Below are 22,044 nucleotides of genomic sequence, written 5' to 3'. Positions count from 1 at the left end.
AACTGGAGACCCCAGGGAGTTAACGGGGCCAATAAATGGAGGTGATGGAAACCAGTATCAGAGAATAATTTGTGTGAATTACTAATTGGAAAACTCATTTGTTCCGTATACATTCACCTCAACTTTTTTGTTGGTCTGTTTTCTTTAGAGTCACTCTGGCTACAGGGTTGAAAATACCCTAAAAAGAGCAATAATTCAGAAGTAATTCAAGGATGATGACAATTCAGGTCAAAGTAGTGGCTGTGGGAATAATAAAGAGTCCAATTTAGATGTCTTTCAAGATGAAGTCTGAGATTTTCTAATGAAATAGTGTGATGTTTAAGGAAATTTAAAAAAAATAGAAGTGGTAAACTAAAAAGGTTTTGGCCCAAAAAACTAAAAGATAGAGATTTTTTTTAAAAAAGAAAAGACAGATCATAAGCAGGTGAAGAAAGTGACTCAGTTTGGATATGTTGACTTGGCAAATGTGAGGGCATCCTGATGGGGGAGATATATTATATATATTATATATATGTGTGTGTGTGTGTGTGTGTGTGTATGTGTGTGTGCTGGCTAGACAGTGAGAAGAGCGTATAGGTGACATGTAATGTATATGCATGAAGGTAAATCAAAAGTATCTGGGGGTGCCTGTACACACATGCATGGTGTTATTCCAAACAAAATGTGTCTCACATGCTTCTGCAGTCTGTGGAGAGCTGCAGACAAGTGCTCTCAGCAATTACTTGTCTTATTCTCACTGAGTACCTTCAAAATGAGTCCAAGCAGAATCAGTGGCTTCCAAGGGAGTCTGCTGGGCTAGTTAAATGAAAGGCACAGAAGTCCTATGCGAAGACCATAACGGCTGTCTCAGAAAATCCCAAAGATGCCACTTGATAGGCTTTCTTGAGAGACAAGGACATTGATCAGGCGTACGGGGAGGGTCAGAACAATGCTGCTGGGGGAAAGGTCGCACGAGGCTGCCCTGAGGAACTGTTTTCCATCGCGGCTACACCTTCATCAAGGGTGGCGACGGCTGTACTACAAAGAGGGTCTACTCTGCAGACCTGATCTTGGCCCCTTCAGATTGCTGTTTGCTCCCAAAACTAAAAAAAATTCAAAAGGAATATACTTTGCATTCCCTGAGGATGACAAGCTGCCGCTCGGCTGTGACGTAAAGCAGGGGCAGACAAATGGAAGCTCTTCCTCGTGGGTGTCAGATTGTGGGGCGGCTGCAACCTTGTGGATACACTGAAAAGTATTAAAGCGTATTCTTCAAATGGGTGTACGGTATGGGAGTTATAACTCAATAAAGGTGTTAAAATAGAAGGGGATACATTTCTGATTTTTTTAACAGTAAGAGCAGTAACACGTTTACATTGATCGGAATGCTCCAGTAGAACATGAGACGAGGAGGATGTAGGGAAGGCGGGTGGGTGAAATCCTGAGACTTGAAGTAGAGGCAACAGTAGAGGGAACGGCTTGAGACATGAGTGCAGCTAGTTGACCTATGATAAAGGCAGAAAAGCTGACCATCGAGGTGCAGATGCTGTAGGTGGGTGACCATGGTGATGGGAGTGTGGGCATTTTCTACTGACTGCTTCCATTTTCAAAGGGGAGGGGGAGGCAAATCCAGCAGCTGGGTGGGGGGGACAGGCATTGGAAAACATTTGGGGTTGAGGAGAAAGAAAGAGGTCAGTGGACAATTGAATGCACTAGGCAATTCAGTAGAGTTTAGAGCTGGCCATTATCTGAAACTGCAACCAGTTTGTGCATGGTCATGTGTGACTCTAGCCATCTTCAGCAGAAAGGTGAGGGAGGGGAGTAACAAGGAGTTGTATTTGACCAGGGTTTGGGTTTTTTAAAAATCATTTTGAGGGCTAGTACAGCTCTTATCACAATCAGTACATACAGTCATTGTATCAAGCACATTTGTACATTTGTTGTCATCATCATTCTCAAAATAGTTTCTTTCTACTTGAACCCTTGGTATCAGCTCATTTTCACCCTCCCTCCCTGCCCCCCTTCCCTCATGAACCCTTGATAATTTATAAATTATTATTTTTTCATGTCTTAGCCTGACCTATGTCTCCCTTTATCCACTTTTCTGTTGTCTGACCCCCAGGGAGGGGGTTATATGTAGATCCTTGTGATCGGTTCTCCATTTCTACACCACTTTCCCTCTATCCTCCAGGTATCACCACTCTCACCACTGGTATTGAGAAGTTCATCTGTCCTGAACTCCCTGTGTTTCCAATTCTTATCTGTACCAGTGTACATGCTCTGGTCCAGCCAGATTTGTAAGGTAGAATTGGGATCATGATAGTGGGGGGAGGAAGCATTCAAGAACTAGAGGAAAGTTGTATGTTTCATTATCGCTACACTGCACGCACACTGACTGGCTCTTCTCCCAGCAACCCTTCTGTGAAGGGGATGTCCACTTGCCTACAAATGAGCTTTGGGTTCCCACTCTGCCGCCCCCCTCATTCACAATATCATTTTTTGCTCTCTGGTGCCTGATACCTGATCCCTTCGACACCTCATGATCACACAGGCTGGTGTACTTCTTCCATGTGGGCTTTGTTGCTTTCTCAGCTAGATGGCCATTTGTTTATCTTCAAGTCTTTAAGACCCCAGATGCTATAGCTTTTGATAGCCAGGCACCATCAGCTACCTTAATACTAAACCTATAAACAGATGCACGTAGATCTATTTCCCCATCATCATATATAAATATATTTACATGTATACATGCCTGTATTTAGACCTCTATAAATGCCCTTTGCCTCCTAGTTCTTTCCTCTGTTTCCTTCTATTCTCCTCTTGTCCCACAATCATGTTTAGCCTTCATTTGGGTTTCAGTAATTCCTCTTGGATACATTGCCCTTGATCAAGCCCTAACCAGGCCTCTTATATCCTCCACGCCACTGATTTTGGATCACTTGTTGTTCCAGGGTTTGGGTTTTAATGAAGGAATTATCACAAAATAAGGAGGGAATGAGAATTGGGAGTATATACAAAAGTCTGATCATAATGACTAAATGTGAAATCTGAGAAGAAAAGGTGGATAAAGGGCAATGAATAGATAGTAGGATCATAGATTGCGCTGGAATTGAAAGATAGGTAAGACTGGGGGACTTCCAGACTGGGCCCATTGTACCCACTTGGAGGGATTCATCTGACTTGCTGCAGGAGGTGAAGATAATCTAAGAGAAGCAGACATAATGACTGACTATACCCAGTAGTTCTTGACACTCCCTCCCTTCCAATGACAGATAAAAGCCCTAGAGAGGTCTGAGCAGGATGAGGAGGAGTAAAGGAGTTGATACTAACCTCCCTCTTATAAAACAAATCAGGCTTTGAATTGCATAGCAACTAGGTCTCTTGCCTAACTGAGGCTGAGCAGTTAGCAACAATGGTGCCCAGCTCAGAGACGGCAGCTGACTATACCAATCTGAAGGTGTATCAATTTCCACAGTGCTGCCAATAACACAATCCCTAAATCAGGCTCCAAGAGGCTCACAATGTCTCGTTCCAGCCTCCTATTCCAGGGCTCTGATCCCTAACTTTTCCTATTCCAATTATTGCTCCAGAATAGGAAGATTCTAAAAGTTCAAGTATATTCAGGTTTCACTTTGTGAGGCATGACCTCAAACCGGTTCAAACTAAACCACTGCTAAAGGCATTGCCATCCAGTGAATTCTGACTCCTAATGACCCTCAAGGGCAAATTAGAATCTCCCCACAGGATTTTCAGTCACAATTTTTGCAAAAGTATATGCCATATCTCCTGTGGAGCATCAGTGAATTCAAACTACCAGCCTTTAAGTTAGCAGCTGCGTGCCTAACCGCCAAGCCACAGCACAAAAATAAAATAATTTCAAGGAGAGAATGGAGGCAAGTAACTACATAGGCCATCTTTTTTAAAAAATCACAGAAAGTATCAGCTATTCATCTATCTTAACAGCTTCATTGAGATATAATTCACATATCATGCATCCACTTAAAGAACACAATTTAATACTTCTTAGTACAGCCACAAGGTTTTGTAACCATACCCAAAATCTAATCTACACAGTGCTGGTACACTGCTGAGGGGGAACACAGTTCCTTGGGACTTCTAAACTAGCCTTTTTCTCAGCAATAATGTTTTCCATTAAAAAATATACAACAAACTCTTCTCCCCAGTAAGCCCCAATCATCATCCTGAGTCCATGGAGAAAATGTATCAAGATCACCCCTCTGAAATTCCCCAAAATAGTCATCATAACCTTCTGCGCTGACTTTTCTGCCTTTAATTTAAGCACAGGAGAGCCTGAATTAGGAAAGTTTCGTTGGTAAGATATCCAGGGAAGCGGCAGTCAAGAAATCAAACATTTTGCACCAATGAAATCAACTGCAAAAGACTTTTTTAAGTACTGAGAAGCAAACATGTCACTTCAAAGACTTGGGTGCACCTGACCCAAGTCATAGTATTTTTAATACAGAAACTGGACAGTGAATAAGGAAGACCAAAGAAGAACCAATGCCTTGAAATATAATGCTGGTGAAGAATATTAAATATACTGTGGACTGCCAGAAGATGGAACAAATGTGTTGGAAGCAGTCTGGCTAGAACGCTCCTTAGACGTGAAGATGACAAGTGTGTCTCGTGTTCTTTGGACAGGCAACCAAGAGGAACCAGTCCCTGAAGAAGGACATCATGTTTGGTAAGGGTCAACAAAGAGAGGAAGACCCTCAAGGCAATGGGATGACGGGCTCCAGCAAAGGAATGGTTGAGAAGATGACAGGACTAGGTCGTGTCCCCTAACTGCACAGCACAGGGTCACTACGAATCAGAACTGACTCAAAAGCATCAAACCGTTTTTGGAAAGAAAAAAGCCCTATATACCTAGCAATACCCCTTAGTATATAAGTGACAGGATGTGGCAACTGCTGGAAGTTTGGGGGCCAAAACAGACTGGTATTTCTAGCCCAAGACACTAGACCTAAAGTAACAGAATCATTACATGAGATTAAAAACAAAGAAAACTGGTTCCAAAAAGGCCAGATCAAATAAGATCTGGGGTTGATAAGACACTGAGAAGAAGAGAGGAAAAGAAAGAGAGAGTGTGTGTGAGAGAGTGAGAAAGTGAGAGAGACAGAGACAGAGAGAGAGAATGGCACGAGAGAGAGCAAACACGGGCAGGTATTAGGGTAGTCAGAACAACAGGGGGAGAAGAAGCTTAACTGCAGAATTATTAGTTGCCATCAAGTGGATCTCGCCTCCTGGCAACTGCACGAAGGCAGAGGAGAATCGTAATGAATGGAGAAATTTTAACCCACCAATTCCATCTCTAGGCATCTATCCTAAACAATAATCTCCCACGTGTAACAAGACAGAGCCAAGAACAAAGCAGGCCCTGCTCTCTGAGAACTGGTTCAGTCTTACACAAAGGCCTTGCTATTCTCCTTTTGGACACAGCAATCTCACAAAAAACCAACCTCGGACAAGGTCACTCCAAGGCCACGGAAAGTGAGACAAAGATGTCCTAATTTCATTTAAGCACAAAAACAAGGTCACCGTGCAACCTACAAAGTAGCAGACATACTCCTCTCCCAGATAATTAGTGAATTATGCTTCTTTGCCAATTACAGTGTTAGCTTCACTCAATTCTGCCTCCTAAAAGAATAACAAAGCCAACCTGCTTCAATTAAAGGTGTGTTTCTGATGATGTCTGGCTAGAGGGTATTGGTAGATGTCGTTCATAATTCTACTACTGTTGTAACTACGAATTTATTAACATTTATTAATGATGTTATATACCTGAGGCTTTAAGCATATTCAATCACAAAATTCTTGGACATCTATGATTTGCTCCCCTTGCTGCTCTGGTGGGCTCCCTTCGTGTTACATCTGGTGTGAGAGGAGTCAGACCGGACACAATTCCCTTACTGTGTCTCTGGTGCTGCTGTTTGCGGGATTTTTAAGTTTATTGACATATAATTCACGCATCATGCAATTCATTAGTTCAATCACATCAATGAGAGTTGTACAGTCCTCACCATCAATTTTAGAACATTTTCTTCATTCTTGTACTCAGCGTTATTGGAGTCCCATTTCCCTCAACCTCCCCTGCCACACCCCCAAGGAACCATTAATCCAGGTACACTGTTTTCTCCCACGCAAGTTTCCAAATCCAGTTGGTATTTTACACATGCATACCTTAAGACAAGCTAGCCACAATTCTAAGGCTTCACAGACTCATTCTATAATGAAAAATGTCTTGTAACAACTCTTTTCTCTAAAAACAGAGTGAATGTGCGATTTAAATTATTCAAATATTTCATTCTATTGCCAGCCTTATATACCTCTCAAAGGTACCTGTCAGGCAAAAAAAGTAAATGTGAAACATAATTAAAAAGAAAACAAAAACAGACAAGAACAGGGCAGGAACTTTCAAATCCTTGAGGTTAGGATACACTCAGATCCGCCGCCAGAGGACCTTCCGACTTCAGTCCAAGGAGTCCACACCCTTAGGCAAAAATCCAGAAGCTTGCTTTGCACAAAAATGTTTCCAAAACAAATATAAATGCTACCAATCAACTAAAATAACATTTGAATCAAATTATATCATATCATTTAAACCAATGATCCAAGTACATATAATGTTTTGAAAACTACTAAGAGCCATAAAAAAGGAAAATTCTGATACTGAATCATAGGGATTTTTAATGTGGGGATTTCTTCAACAATATCTTTCTCACATGTAAAAATGTTCAGTGGGAAATACACAATATGCTCTCATAGCAGTAACTGCCTGCTTTTGACATTTATGTTCATCAAATTTTGGATCAAATGAGGAAGTTCTATCCCCACTGTCTACACTGGCTTCTCATTCTGGTCTAGTTCCCTTAAGGCTCTGTCTCTCAAAGGAAAAAAAAAAGATTCTCTCATTCAGAAAACATTTCCCTTTCCAAGGGAACAAAAATTGGTGTCCAGTTACCTGGAACAAGAGAAGAAGAGAGAGAGTTGGAAAAAGGAAGATTGGAATGTGTGGCTGGCTACCTGCCTCCTGTCAGGAGACCAAGAGAACTGGGTGGTGCCCAGCTGCCATAGAATAACACTGAACCAAGCTGAGCATCAGAGAATACTGGATTATTAGAACAAAGTGTTCTTGCATTGAGGGAGTACTTGAGTAGAGGCCCAGTGGTCATCTTCTACCTTAATATTTAACATATAAATATAAGTACATAGATCTATTTCCCTATCATTATATATAAACATATTTACATATGTACATGCCTGTATTTACACCTCTATAAATTTCCTTTGCCTCCTAGTTCTTTCCTCTATTTCCTTTTACTCTCCTCTTGTCTCACCATCATGCTCAGCCTTCATTCGGGTTTCAGTAATTCCTCGAGGTTATACTGCTAAACCACTAGGCCTCTTACACCCTTCCTCCATTGATTTTAGTTCACTTGTTGGTCTCTTGTCCCTGAAGATACACAAGCGGCCCTCAAGCTGAGAAGCAATAAAGCCCACATGGAAGAAGCACATCAGCCTGTGTGATCAAGAGATGTCCATCACACCAGGCATCAAAGACCCAGGACAAAAAATCTTATCAATGTGAATGAGGGGGGGGGGGCAGGTGAGCGGAATGGAGACACAAAGCCCATCTGTAGACATTTGGACATCACCTAACAGAAGGGTCACAAGGAAGAGATGAGCCATTCATGGTGCAGCACAGCACCGAGGAAATACACAACCTTTTTCTCTAGTTCTTTAACCCTTCCTCACCCCACTATTATGTCCCCAATTCTACCTTACAAACCTGACTAGACCAGAGGATGCACACTGCTACAGATAAGAGCTCACAACACAGGGAATCCAGGACAGATAAACCCCTCAGGTCCAATAATGAGAATAGAGATACCAGGAGGAAAAGAGGAAGGTGTGGTGTAAAAGGGGGAACAGATCACAATGATCGACATATAACCACCACCACCCCGAGGAGGATGAACAACAGAAAAATGGGTGAAGGGAGACAATGGATGATGTAGGATATGAAAATAATAATTTATAATTTATCAAAGGTTCATGAGGGAGGGAGAGTGGAGGAGGGGGGGCAGAAATGAGGAGCTGATATCAAGGGCTCAAGTAGAAAGAAAATGCTTTGAAAATGATGATGGCATCATATGTACAAATGTGCTTGACACAATGGATGGATGGATGAACTATAATAAAAGCTGTAAAAGCCAATAAAATGAGAGAGGAAAAAAAGATTAACACTGAACCAAAGTGGAGAAATTCAGGAAACAATTGTAAATTCTCATGAACTTTATAATTTCTAGAGCCATGAACTTTATAATTTCTAGAGCCATGAACCACAGACCTGAATTAATCTTTAAGTCTTAAGCAAAAATATCTCCCTGAACACATCTTAAAGCAAACAATAGTTTAGTCTATATAATAATTTAAAATTTTTTTTAAAGTCTGCCCTTAAGCATGGTTTCCTTTTAAGGACATTAACCATCAGCCATGAGGTGCAATGAACTCAGTGGTAGTGAGTTTGGGCTTATATAGGGGCAAAGTGACAACAGCAACTCTAGAGACATAGCGACCACGAGAAAACAAAACAGAAAGAAGGAAAAGAAACTCACTGCCATCCAGTCCATTCTGACTTGTGGTGACCCCACTGAGCTGAGTCCTACTACCCTGGGGGTTTCCAAGGCTGCAACGCTTTAGGGGGGGAGAGCGCCTCGTCTTTCCCCAGGGAGCAACTGGTGGACTTAAACTGCTAACCTCCAGGATTGCAGGCCAATGCATAGCCACTCCCCCATCAGGGAGCAGGGAATTAATGTTAAGAGACAGAAACAACTCAGAAAAGGATGCTGAGCAGTTACAAAAGAGGATAATTACACAGAATCTAAGAAGTGTCACTCAATGACACATGCAAAAACTGAATCTGGGTGTATGGTTTGCTGTGTATTCACACACAAAAAAAATAAAATAAAATTACATAAATAAAAACCTTGCTCTGACTATAAAAGTGTTAGCATTTGGGACCACAATTCATATTCTTGTGTTTTATTTGCCAGCAATATATCTCCTACGTGTCTGTGTAAAGCTTAAAATCTCAATTAAGTAATGCATTCTTTTGAAAAACAAAAACCAGGACTGTATCTTCTATTTCTTAATCCTCTATCACTAAGGACGGCACTAGGAAAATGGAAAAGGCAAAGTGTTACAGGTGAGTAGCCGGTTCTGCACGACAGTGTCTTTGATGCATCATCAGTAAAAGGGGAAGTGTAAGTGCTTATTTTGAAGGTTGCTGTGAGTATTCAATAAGGTAAAAAAGAGTTCAGCACAAGGCACAATATAGATAACTTGATAAAAAGATACTGCACTGACAATTACTAACTATCTAAAGGTGCTACTGTAAAAAGAACAAACACATTTCCAGCTGGTAAACTTTTTAAAAAAGGATTATATATGTGTACACATACAAACACACCTCTCTTCACCTACAGCAAAAGCAAACTTCTTAAACAGTCTCATTCCCATCTCCACCACCCAGAAATCAATGAAGAACCATATAACGAAATAAAATATACCAATTCTTCTTTTTCTCCTTTTAACAAGTACTACCAAACTGCCATCTCATATGGTCATATTACAGTTTCTATAAAATTGAACTACATAGAACTATTTTTGTAGGTCAAAATTAGTCAACATATTGGTTACTTCACATGGTTCAACTTGTAACTCATCTATTCAGTGAACATTTCGCAGCAAGGCTTCAGCATCTCACCGGGGCCTTCATGGTCATTTTCCATGACTACTGATGATAGTTCTTCTTGATTAAAAAACAAAAAATACTATGCTAAATTCTAAATAAAGCACTATTTTAGCCATAAGTTTAATCACTCAACGACATAAATGAAATTTTTTTTTTTAAAAACCCTCACTGCCATTGAGTCAATGCTAACTCACAGTGAACCCCCTGTGGGTTTCTCAGACTATTAACTATTTACGGGAGTAGAAAGCTCAGTCTTTCACCCCTAGAGCTGCTGGTGGTTTCACCCTGCCAACCATTCGGATCACAACCCAGTGCTTAACCACTACACCAGTGGTTCTCAACCTTCCCGATGCTGCGACCCTTTCATACAGTTCCTCCTGTTGTGGTGACACCCCCCCTCCCATCATAACATTATTTTCGTTGCTACTTCCTAACTGTAATTTCACAACTGTTATGAATCGGGCAACCCCTGTGAAAGGGTCGTTTGACCCACAGGTTGAGAACTGCTGCACTAAATACCATCCAAGTCTTACTTAATTCAGCATCAGCATTTCACATTAACCTAATTAAGTACAGTAGTCTTACTGTTCTAGAATCCGAGAATGGATTGTACTCATCAAGTCCTGGTGGAACATTTCTTGTCACTTGTGTAACTGAAGGGTCCTGGAATAAAAACCAAAGGAGAACACAGAATTACTTTTGATATGTATGCAACAGTTGCTTTACCTGGACCGTTCAGGAAAGGTAGGAAGGGCGATCATCAACAGTTACTCAGTCCGCTTCCAGCCAAGCTGAAAGAAGAGGGCACAAGCCTCACTCACATCCGCAGAGTAAAACTAGGTTAGATGCCAATCAGCTGCCAGCTGGTAATGACAGACTGCAAGGAGACCACGTCTTGACAACTGTGTGGCACTGGCTGCACAGCAGCATCTTCGCAGATCTTGGGCAGCAAGCCCACCACCCTTCCGCCTGGGCCCCTCTCAGAGTTCGGTTTCCACTTTGTAGAGTACTTTCGGTCCGTTTTCCCTGCTGCAGAATTAAATGCCACATTACAAATCAGTGTCATTTCTATTCAAGAAAATCCACTTGCCTGTCATTTCATTTTTCCTCGTGATTCTGGGCAGTCTCCTCCTTTCCAAAGACAATATATTAATCACATTATCCTGGCCTTAAATTTCTTAGTATTAGGTTTTCCTTTAAATCACAAAAATCCTGGATACTTACTCTATCTATTACTCTTGATTGTGACTAAAAAGTGCAATGAACAAAATCAACCTTATATGGATGTGCAAATCATTTTGCAAACTATGATATAGTTTATTTGGCCTTCCTATCACTAGTCCATTGATCTAAAACGTTAGCATACACCATTAAGGAACAGAGACTTCTTAAAACACACACTGCTGACTGCCCCACTCCCTAGTCCTCCCTCCCCCGCTCCCCAACTTCCTGATTCAGTAGGGCCTGGAGTACAGTCTAAGAATTTGTATTCGTAACTAGTTTCCAGATGATGTTGCTAGTATGGAGTATAGGCACCACTTCCATATTCTATACTGTAATTTCTTCAACATAATCATCCAAATTATCTTCTAAAAGTGCATAGCTAATCTTGTCATTGCCCTACTCCAGCCTTCCGATTTCAGGCCATTGAGAGAAACTCATCAGTAACTATAAAATATAAACTCCTCCACAACAGATGCAAGGATCCTTACCATCTTGTCCTGGTCTACATTTCGAGCCTCATCAACCCTCCCTGCCAGGCCCTCGGGCAGAGGAAACACTCTATTGCATAAGGAGCCTGAAGCTTGACAAAAGCTAGTGGTGAGGACAAATTAAAAAGCACAGCACAAACAACGCTTTTAGGTTTGCGCGGCAAAAAAATAGCTGGTCGGAGACCCTGAATAAAGGCAGAAAAAGAGAAGACCAAACCCAGTACCATGAGTTCATTCCAACTCCTAGGGTTGCTAGGGAAAAAATAGGTAGTGTAGTGCCAACAAATGCAGACCTCCTCACTTCAAATGCAGTCTCCACTCCCACTCTCAGCACTACAAAAACAAGGTGATTGAGACACCTGCCCACCTCCAATTCCACGATGAATACCACTGATAGCGTCCACATGTCAGCAGAAGTGCTTCTCCCTTGTCTGTCTCATTGCATGTGTGTGTGCATGTGCGTATGCGTGTGCATGTGTGTTGACCCAGAATATCATACTGGATCTCATTGGGCTCCCACTTGGACTTGTACTCAGGGGGAAATAAACTCCTCTACCCACTCCCTGCCCTCAAAATCTCTACAAGGTCAGTTTAGCAATATTCTCATCTTCCTTCGAGATTAAGTCCAAATGTTACTTCAGATGCCTAATTGCAGCGAATTATTTAATATGGCACTCCTAACCCCAGCTTTTGTTACTACCAGCAAAAGAGATGAGCCAGGAATGAAGTATGTCCTTTGGTACCCAAGATGCCTGTTTATAGAACTTCCTTGATCCCGGAGAGTTTTGATACCAGAAGGGCAGCAGAGGACCAACAACAACAGAGCGGGAGCATGAGGCAGAGTAGTAGATTTCCAAGCCCACAGTGCAAATAGAGCTGAGTGCTTATAGCTAGGAGGTTGACTTGCAAAGTAGGATGCCCCTGGGCACTTACTTGGGGAGGTTGAGTTTGCTGAGTGCCTCCAGGTTAAGCTTAAAGGAGAGTAGCATGCCCTTTGGGCTTTCACTGGCAGCACTAACACTGCCTGAGCAGAGACCGGGCTGAGTGAGAACTCCCTTCCTGTGGGAACAGCAGAGAAGAAAATGCCCTCACTAAACAACTGTATCCTAAGCATTTCTCACCTGAATTGTAACCTGTAACTTCCCTAATAAACCCCACAATCATGAGCAAAGTCTTTGAGTTCCAGGTGGCCATTGCAATTAATTATTGTAACTAAAACACACTTCTTTCTTTCTAGATTTAAAAAAAAAACACGTTAATCCACGCTGAATATAACTGGCAGTTGGACAAAATCATTGATTGCCTCAAGTGAACCGAGTTCACTTCTAGTCAGTCTGGACTCTCTCCTAATGTAGTATTAGATGACAAAGCAGTACCGTGTGTCCAGGATCCGTCCAGTATGCAACTAGATTTGAGAAAGGTAAAGAACCAGCATCTCTAATTTATGGTATTTTTTTAAAAATAATGTGCCCACGTAAATACTGAGCACATGCATAGAGTGTGGCAAACACCCACAGGAAACACGTGTAGAAACAACAAGTAATGTGCATATTGTGGACAAATACAGTGATGGGTCTGGGATAATGCCTTAGATTTTGCATTTCTAACGAGGTTGATCGTGAGGTAATGCTCTTTTACTGACTCCAAAAGGATATAATACATGCACTTTATTAACTGTCAGGTAGTGAGGAAGGCATTCGTTACAGAATTTAAATATTCTATTTGGTTTGTCTGTACACAGACATCAAACAGTTCCATGTTTATTCATTTAGTTAAGCCACGGTTATTTCACTCACTCATTAGAAATGGCACTTAATAGTCTCAATTTTCCATTAAAAGGCAAGATTATGAAACAACTGTTTTTTCGGGGCTGACCCTACCAAATATTAAGTGAACGCCTGACCCTCCCCTCAGAATAATTTATTTCAAAGGATGGCATTGAATCTGCAGCTCCGGGAGAGGGACATATCGGATCAGAGCACAAAGAAGCAGATGAAGGGGAGGAGGAGAGAATGGAGCACATCCTAGCCCACCAGGCCTTGAGGACGAAGACCTCAATTAGAGCAGCCAGTCCAGAGAGGACCACATGGCCAGCCCCACTATGAGACATGGCGCCCCTCACTGACCCATGGACCTGCAGGGGACAGCACCAGAGACACAGTGTGGGAATTGCACCCGATCTGATCCTGCCACACTGAGGCAAAGCACTGGGGGAGTGGAGCAGAACAGCAAGGGAATGGAGCGGCAAGGTCCCCAGGGAATGCTGAAGGTAGACTTTGGGGCCAGGGCGTGGTGCCCCAACAGACTGGACTGGAAAACACTCCTAAAGCCCAACAAATGATCCTTTCACTAACTACAAGCTTTTCTTTCTCGTTGTGTTTTCTTTTGTTCTTTGTCAGTGGTTTGTTGTTGTTGCCCTGTGGTATATTGTTGCTTGGTTTTGCTCTGTCATGTTTTTGTGCATGTTATTATCTCCACAGGTCTGTCTAAATAAGATAGGCTGGATGAACAATCTGAAGGCGAAAACAATGGTACTGACAGTTCCAGGGGGACATGGAATAGAGGGAGGTGGGGGGAAAGGAAGTGGTATTAACAAACTCAGGGACAAGGGAACAAGTGATCCAAATTGGTGGTGAGATGAGTGTGGGAGGCCTAGTAGGGCATGATCAAGAGTAATAAAACCAAGAGGAATTGCTGAAACCCAGGTGGGGGCTGAGCATGATAGTGGGACAGGAGGAAAGTCAAGGGAAATAGAGGAAAAAGCTGGGAAGCAAAGGGCATTTATAGCGGTCTAGACAAAGACATGTACATATGCAAATATATTTACATATGAGGATGGTGGAATAGATCTATGTGCACATATTTATAGGTTTAGTATTAAGGTAGCAGAAGAACATTGGGCCTCCACTCAAGTACTCCCTCAATGCAAAAGTACCTTCTTCTATTAAATTGGCATTCTATAATGCTCACCTTCCCGACACACCACTGAAGACAAAGTGGGTAAATAAGCACATGTGGTAAAGAAAGCTGATGGTGCCCGGCTATCAAAAGATAAAGCATCTGGGGTCTTAAAAGCTTGAGGGTAAACCAGTGGCCATCTAGATCAGAAGCAACAAAAGCCCACATGGAAGAACACACCAGCCTGTGTGATCAAGAGGTGCTGAAGGGATCAGTTATCAGGCATCAAAGAACAAAAAAATCATATCATTGGGTGCACACCTCCATGGTACGATTGCTGAGGACAAATGGGTGCATAAGCAAATGTAGTGAAGAAAGCTGATGGTGCCCGGCTATCAAAGGTATAGCGTCTGGGGTCTTAAAGGCTTGAGGGTAAACAAGAGGCCATCTAGCTCAGAAGCAACAAAGCCCACATGGAAGAATACAACAGCCTGTGCAATCACAAGGTGTCGAAGGGATCAGGTATAAGCCATCAGAACAAAAAAATCTTACCAGAGTGAATGAAGGGGTAAGTGTAGAGTGGAGACCCAAAGCCCATTTGTCAGCCAATGGAGATCCCCTTGCAGAGGGGTCTAGGGGAGGAGACGAGCCAGTCAGGGTGCGATGTAGCACCAATGAAAAATACAACTTTCCTCTAGTTCCTAAATGCTTCCCCCCACCCCAACCCCATTATCATGATCCAAATTCTCCCTTGCAAGTCTGGCTAGACCAGAAGATGTATACTGGTACAGACAGAAACTGGAAACACAGAGAATCCAGGGCGGATGATCCCTTCAGGACCATCAGTGTGAGTGGCGATACTGGGAGGGTAGAGGGAGAGTAGGTTGGAAAGAGGGAACCAATTACAAGGATCTACATGTGACCTCCTCCCTGGGAGACAGACAACAGAAAAGTGGGTGAAGGGAGATGTCGGACAGGACAAGATATGACAAAACAATAATTTATAAATTATCAAGTGCTCATGAGGGAGGGGGGAGCGTGGAGGGAGGGGGATAAAAAGAAGACCTGATGCAAAGGGCTTAACTGGAGAACAAATGCTTTGAAATAACTTAGCATCCAGAGTCTAAAATGTATGGACATCTACCCTAAAGATTTACAGTATCAACAGGAAAGCATAAAATATGTCCACATTTTGGCATATGATATAGTGCATCAAAATACTTAAAATATTTTTTTTAATCTCAGCAAGACTAAAGCAACCTGGACTTAGTAAAGCTCATATATAGCAATCATTCTAATAGGTGCTTAGTAACCACTAGAAATGGCCAATAAACCACGATTTATGAATTGAAAAATTCCTATTCGTGGCAAGAGTCATACCCACCCACTGCCATTAAGTCAATTCAAAGTCACAACAACTGTAAGGACAGAGTGGAACTACTCTGTAAGATTTCGAAGACTGTACATCTTTACAGAAACAGTCAGCCTCATCTTTCTGCCCAGGAGCGACTGGTGAGTTTGAACTGCTGATCTTACAGCAGTTCAGATAGTACAGAGTAGCCCTATGTTTAACCCACATCACCACCACAGCTCTTAGAGCCATGGCTGTCCATCTAAAAGAGATTCAATGAACTAGTTGTTCCTGGAACAAACTCAGTCCTTCGTGACAGCACACATTTGTTTAATTCCATATACATTTAATTTCTCACAAGCACAAACATGAAGGACAGTCCAACTTGAAAGTAAACTACCTAAAATTTTAAAACAAAAAACTTATTGTCACCAAGTCAATATTGACTCAAAGCCACCCTTTAAGACAGAGTGGGTTTCCAAGCTTATCAATCTGTACAGAAGTCAAAAACCTCATCTTTCCCCCAAAGAATGGCTTTGAACCGTTGACTTCCCTGTTAGCAACCCAACGTGTAAGCCACTGGGCCACAAGGGCTACTTGATAGCGTCAATACTAGCATTTAATCACTTGAGGTTTTAGGTGAAAAATCCTTTGGAAATAACCATAATTTGTGATTATAATCTGATGAAGACTTTGTCGAGATAATAATCTACATAAGGAACTACACAGAATACAAGCGTGTCTAGTTTCTTAGCCTGGCATCAAAGGAAACGGCGGAATCGGTTCCTTTCTGTGTTCTATTTTGTAGTACCGGAGCAGTTTGAGCATTTGCTATGAGTTAACAGCCCACAGTATCCTGATTAAAACTGTTCCGTGAAATAGGCTGAATCATGCTACTCTGTCTGAGTAAAGAAAGGATCAAATTCAAAGTCTGAATTTCTCCATCTATAAATGAGGGTGAATTAAAATAACACAGTTGTCTTCCGCCTCGGCAACGCAGTTAGTGAAACACAGGCCACTGCACGCACTTACCAATCCTTTTTGTCCTTCTAAACTAAGCTCAGGCATCACCTTCTCTGGAAATTTCACACTGCCATCCTAAAAATGTGCTACTCCTGCTTCTTTAGCATCGACACATTTATCACACATAATGTCTGCCAACTGAAGTGTGTATTCTTTGACATCCGGGACTGGTTTCTCTTCTTCATGGTGGCATCTCTAGTGACGACCATAGTGTCTGACTCACTATAGAAACTCCATATACCCGAGGCTGCAAATCGTTTGTGGAAAACTCAATTATCTTTTCAATTCCATCTTTTTTCCATGGACCTTTTGAAGTCCCCTGATATGTTTCCAAAATCAGTGACCTGTCATTCCATTTTCAACTGTAGCAACCTTTCTCTTTAATCTCAGATGTAAATTATAGCAATTACACAAAAGTTTAACTTTCAAGATCATTGACAAACTTTCCACATAAGCTGATAGAGCCTGACAAACATTTGGTTTTCAAAGTACGCCACTGGGGTCCCTCAAAGTCACATTCATCATCTATCCAAAACAACAGGAGCTGGTTGATCCGTTTGGAAAACAATGAGATGATGCACTGGCAGATGCTATGAGACACTGCTGAGGAAACAATGAGATGGTCCACTGGCAGATGCTATGAAACACGGCTGAGGAAAAGGGGTCCTGACGATCCAAATTTCATAATTCATTACATTTTTTAGCTGTATGCACTACATGAAGAGCAAAGGGGATAATGTAACTGAAGAAGACTAGTGTGTGTACCAAACAGTTGACTTCTTAAAGCAATTAGTAGACAAAATGAGGAATCAAATAAGGTAGGATCACACTGTCTTACATATATAGAATATTCTAAGAAAGATTTAAAGTTTTAAATAACCTTATATGGACCGTCAGTTCCTCACACCACACACAAAATTTAACTCAAAAACGAATCAAAGCCTTAATATAAGATCTAAAATTGTAGGACTTAAACTAACACATAGGCATAAATCTTCATGATTTTAGACTAGACATTGATTTCACACACGTAACAATAAAAGCACAAACAAACAAAATAAAGCAGCTGCTAGATTGAGTTTTATCAACATTTTAAGCTTTTGTGCTACAAACCAAGAAAGTGAAAAGTCAACCAACAGAATGTGATAAGAGTCTGTTCTAATCATTTGTCTCATCAGTGACCTGGATCCACATTTTAAAGCACATAAACAAAATAACCCTCCTATACTGCAATAATAAAAGTACAAATAAAACTATCTAAAAATGAATACACATTTCTCCAAAAAAAGGTGCAAATGGTAAACAGTAACACTAAAAAAAGCTAATCGCCCATCCTCTGGGAAATGTCTACCAGACCCACACTGAGGTAGGATGGCTAGAATCAAAAACGCACGCGGTGGCTGGAAGCTTCACACGCTGCTCGTTGTTGATGTTGTTAGGTGCCATCGAGTTGCTTCTGACTCATAGCAACCTTGTGTACAACAGATTGATACCCTGCTCCATCCTCACAACTGCTCTTAGCTTGAGCCCACCGTTGCAACCTCTGTGCCAATCCACCTTGAGAGGCTTCTCGCCGCCGCCCCCCCCCCCGCCCACCTCCACACTACCAAGCATGATGCCCTTCTCCAGGAACTGGTCTCTCCTGACAACATGTCCAAAGTACTCTATCCTTACTTTTAAGAAGCATTCTGCCTGTGCGCTTCTTCCAAGACACGTGTTTTGTTCTTTTGGCAGTCCATGGTCCTCGCACTGTTCTTCACCAGCACCACAATTCAAGTGCATTCATTCCCTCCATGTTTCTTATTCAGTGTCCAACTTTCACATCCATAGGAGGCTATTAAAAATGCCATGTCTTGAATCAGGTGCCCCTTAATCTTCAAAATAATATCTTTGTTTGGATTTTCTACATTTTAAAGAGGACTGGTGCAGCAGATTTACCCAATGCGCCTTCTCCTTTGATTTCTTGACTGCCACTTCCATGTGCATTGATTGTGGATCCAAGACAAAATAGTTAATAACTTCAATTTTTACTCCATTTAACCTTATCTATTGGTCCAGTCGTGAGAATTTTGGTTTTCTTTACGTTGAGTTGTAATTTATACTGAAGGCTGCAATCCTCGATTCATCAGCAAGTGCTTCAAGTCCTTCTCATTTTCAGCAAACAAGGTTGTGCAACATCCTGTCTTTTTAATGACCTTTTGCTTTCTTCATGTATGATGTCTTTGATGTCTTCCCACAACTCTGTCCTTAGTGCTCAATGCATTAAATCTACTAAAGAGAGTAAGAACTAGCGCAGTTGCTTTGGAAAACTATTTAGCAGGACCAAGCTGTCACTGTGCCTTTGAGTTGGCTGTGACTCACAGACACCACATGGATAACAGAACAAAATAAGATCCACCCTGTGCCATCCTCTAGTTCTTGCTCTGTTTGAGCCAAGTGTGACCACGGGGTCAATCCACCTTAACGACAATTCTATATGAATATATCAGTAACTAGATCATCCAGCAATTTCACTCTCAGTTAATATAGCCAAAAGAAATAATGGTGTATATATACAGACAAAAAATACACGCAAACACTCACACCTCAGCATTATTCACAATAGCCAAACTGTAAAAACAACTCAAATATGTATTAATTGATGAATAGAGAAATAAAATGTGGCATATAATTAGAGGGAGCTTTTAAGCCTGGATGCAGACGATACTTTATTGGGTATGCCAGAAGGAGAGTTCAGAAATGGCTTCGGGTTTGAAACCAAGGTAAAGTAAGTGGACTTTGGATGAAGTGCCAATAAACTGTTGTTTTTGTTTTTGTTGTTGCTGGTTTTAAGTGGACTTATGTGGTGCTGCTGACGTCTAGTGCATGTCCAAGTAGCTTTAATGTGTGCCTGGAAGGTGGCTTTAAATGTGTACATGACTAAGCTTCGGGTCTGGGTCTTTCCACTCTGTAGGTCTTGCCCATAGGCTTCTAATGTGTGCCTGATTTCTTTCAAACCCCTTTATTCGTGGCCGGCCATCTAATTTCCATTTAGTATAGGCATTCAGTGGAGACAACTCTCTTTTCCCTAAGCTTCCTGCCTGTCCTTATGACTAGTGCAAGCTGGCTAGGGCTGAAGAGTGTGTGCAGGGGCCAGTGAGTCAGCAGAGCAGGCAGGCGTGGTGTGTGAGAGCTCCCACGCTGCCTAGGTGCACACGTGACCAGCTCGAGGAATGGCCTGCTCGAGACTGGACTACCCTGATGAATGCAGACACTCCAAGTTCCGACTGGAAATGAAGATTCTTCACCTCAACGAGCAGCTCGGCCCCTCAATTTAGTTTAAATTTGGAAATTGGAGATCTAAAATAGGGAGTTATAAAGACATGAAATGGTTGGTTTATAAGCTTCCCTAAGTACATTCGTCTCAAAGTGAGTGGGATAATAGAAGGTCCCCACTTAATAGTTTTCTTTTTACCTCATGGGTCTTAGAAAGAAGGCGGGAAGCGGGGGGCACCAAGGGGGGGAGATGTTGATAGCATTATATGATTCAGGAATAAGAGACTTATCGCAGGGCTGTGACTGCAGACAGTGTAATGGTAGAGGATAAAACGGACTGATAGAAAGGGGAAGATAATTCTTCATACACGAAAGAGACAATGGCTATTAGAGCCACAGAGTCACCTGTGGTGACGAGAAATTCCTTAAATATAGCACCTCAATCCAACTCTTTTTCCTTTTTCTTTCTAACTTTTTATTGTGAAGTACGTGGAAAGTTTCCACTTCAGAACATCAATCCTGTATCAATAATTTATAAAGTGCTTATCAAATCTAATAGCTTACTCTGGCCCCTTTTCATTTATTCTCCCTCTTGTGGAATACTATTTACCCCTTCACCCAAGTTAATGCCTGTCCACCCACACTCACACCAAACAATTGGCTGAAACTATTCCAAAGGGGAGTGTGGACACTAATAGAGAGGATTGGTCACCTCTGCCACTGTGGTGGGTATAACTGAGTCACCTCAGATGCAGAGAGAAAGAATCTTGGGACCATCAAGAAAGAAGATCCACCAGTGGAGAGAGGGCAAGATCTCTGGCTGGCACCAGAGGTCATGCCATGCCGAAACAGGAGAGAGAGCAAGGAGCAGGGCTAAGATGGTGAGGCAGAAGAATAGGCAGCTCGCCCACGGGACACGGCTGCTGGCTAACAAGTGCTGCTGTGGACAAAAGGCTATATCCTTAATTTTTATTCAGCCTGACTCGTGGAGTTTATTGAGCTTCCCAAATAAACTCCAATACCATGAATATTGTCTGTGAATTCTGGGTAGCCAGTGCAATGGATTATCTCAGCCATCGGAGAAGGGGATTGTTGTGGGAACAAAGGCGGTATCAGAACGGGGTGAAGGAAGCAGGGCAGTGCAGGCATGTGGGACCTCTGCTTTGTGGCAGTCGGCCTGGGTGGTGTGGCGCTAATTCTCCTTCTCCTCATGAAAGCCAGAGACGTCAGACCTGGGCGTCATGCCATTCTTCACCATACAGCAAAATATTAATTATTTGCCCATAAAAAGAAGTGAGGCACAGATACAGACTACAGTATGAATGATTCTTGAATACTTTATTCTAAGTGGGGGAAAAAAGCTTTTTTATAAAAGACCATGTATTACATGATTCCACTTATGTGGAATGTCCTGAAAGTAGATTAGTGGCTGCCTAGGGCTCAAGGTTTCTTTTTAAGGAGATAAAAATCCTCTTAAGGCTCACATGGAATACGCACACCAGCTTGGCTGACCACGAGGTGTAGAAGGGACCAGTTATCAAACATCAAAGAACTAAAAATCGTATCAGTGGGTGCCCACCTTCCTGACACGACCACTGAAGACAAACATGTGCATAAGCAAATGTGGTGAAGAAAGTTGACGGTGCCCGGCTATCAAAAGATATAGCGTCTAGGGTCTTAAATGCTTAAAGATAAACAAGTGGTCATCTAGCTGAGAAGCATCAAAGTCCACGTGGAAGAAGCACACCAGCCTGTGTAACCACGAGCTGTCGAAGGGATCAGGTATCAAGCATCAAAGAACAAAAAATCATATCACTGAAAATGAGGGTGAGTGCAGAGTGGAGACTCAAAGTCCAATGTACTCAACGGGAGCCCCCTTACTGAAGGGTTGCGGGGAGGAGATGAACCAGGCAGGGTGCAGGGTAGCAACGATGAAACATATAACTTTCCTCTAGTTCTTAAATACTTCCTCCCCAGCCCCCCGACTATCATGATCCCAATTCTACCTTACAAATCTGGCTAGACCAGAGGATGTATACAGGCACAGA

At 42.1% G+C, this 22,044-nt stretch overlaps 1 protein-coding gene across 2 annotated transcripts in view; it reads right to left on the bottom strand.

Moving 5' to 3' along the window:
• Positions 1-22,044, bottom strand: part of SCAMP1 (secretory carrier membrane protein 1) — an 83,734-nt gene that overhangs the window by 48,075 nt on the left and 13,615 nt on the right. The window contains exon 2 of one of the 2 annotated variants that reach the window (XM_075541204.1): positions 10,343-10,420. The exons of the other annotated variant lie outside the window; for it this stretch is intronic. Within the exon in view, the coding sequence (XP_075397319.1) occupies positions 10,343-10,420 (78 nt within the window). The remainder of the gene's footprint in view (positions 1-10,342; positions 10,421-22,044) is intronic. 2 annotated transcript variants of the gene reach the window in all.

The sequence above is a fragment of the Tenrec ecaudatus genome, chromosome 2 (assembly GCF_050624435.1).
Source record: "Tenrec ecaudatus isolate mTenEca1 chromosome 2, mTenEca1.hap1, whole genome shotgun sequence".
Taxonomy (NCBI): domain Eukaryota; kingdom Metazoa; phylum Chordata; class Mammalia; order Afrosoricida; family Tenrecidae; genus Tenrec; species Tenrec ecaudatus.
The sequence above is the reverse complement of the archived record's forward strand: the minus strand, read 5'-3'. Positions and strand labels throughout refer to the sequence as shown.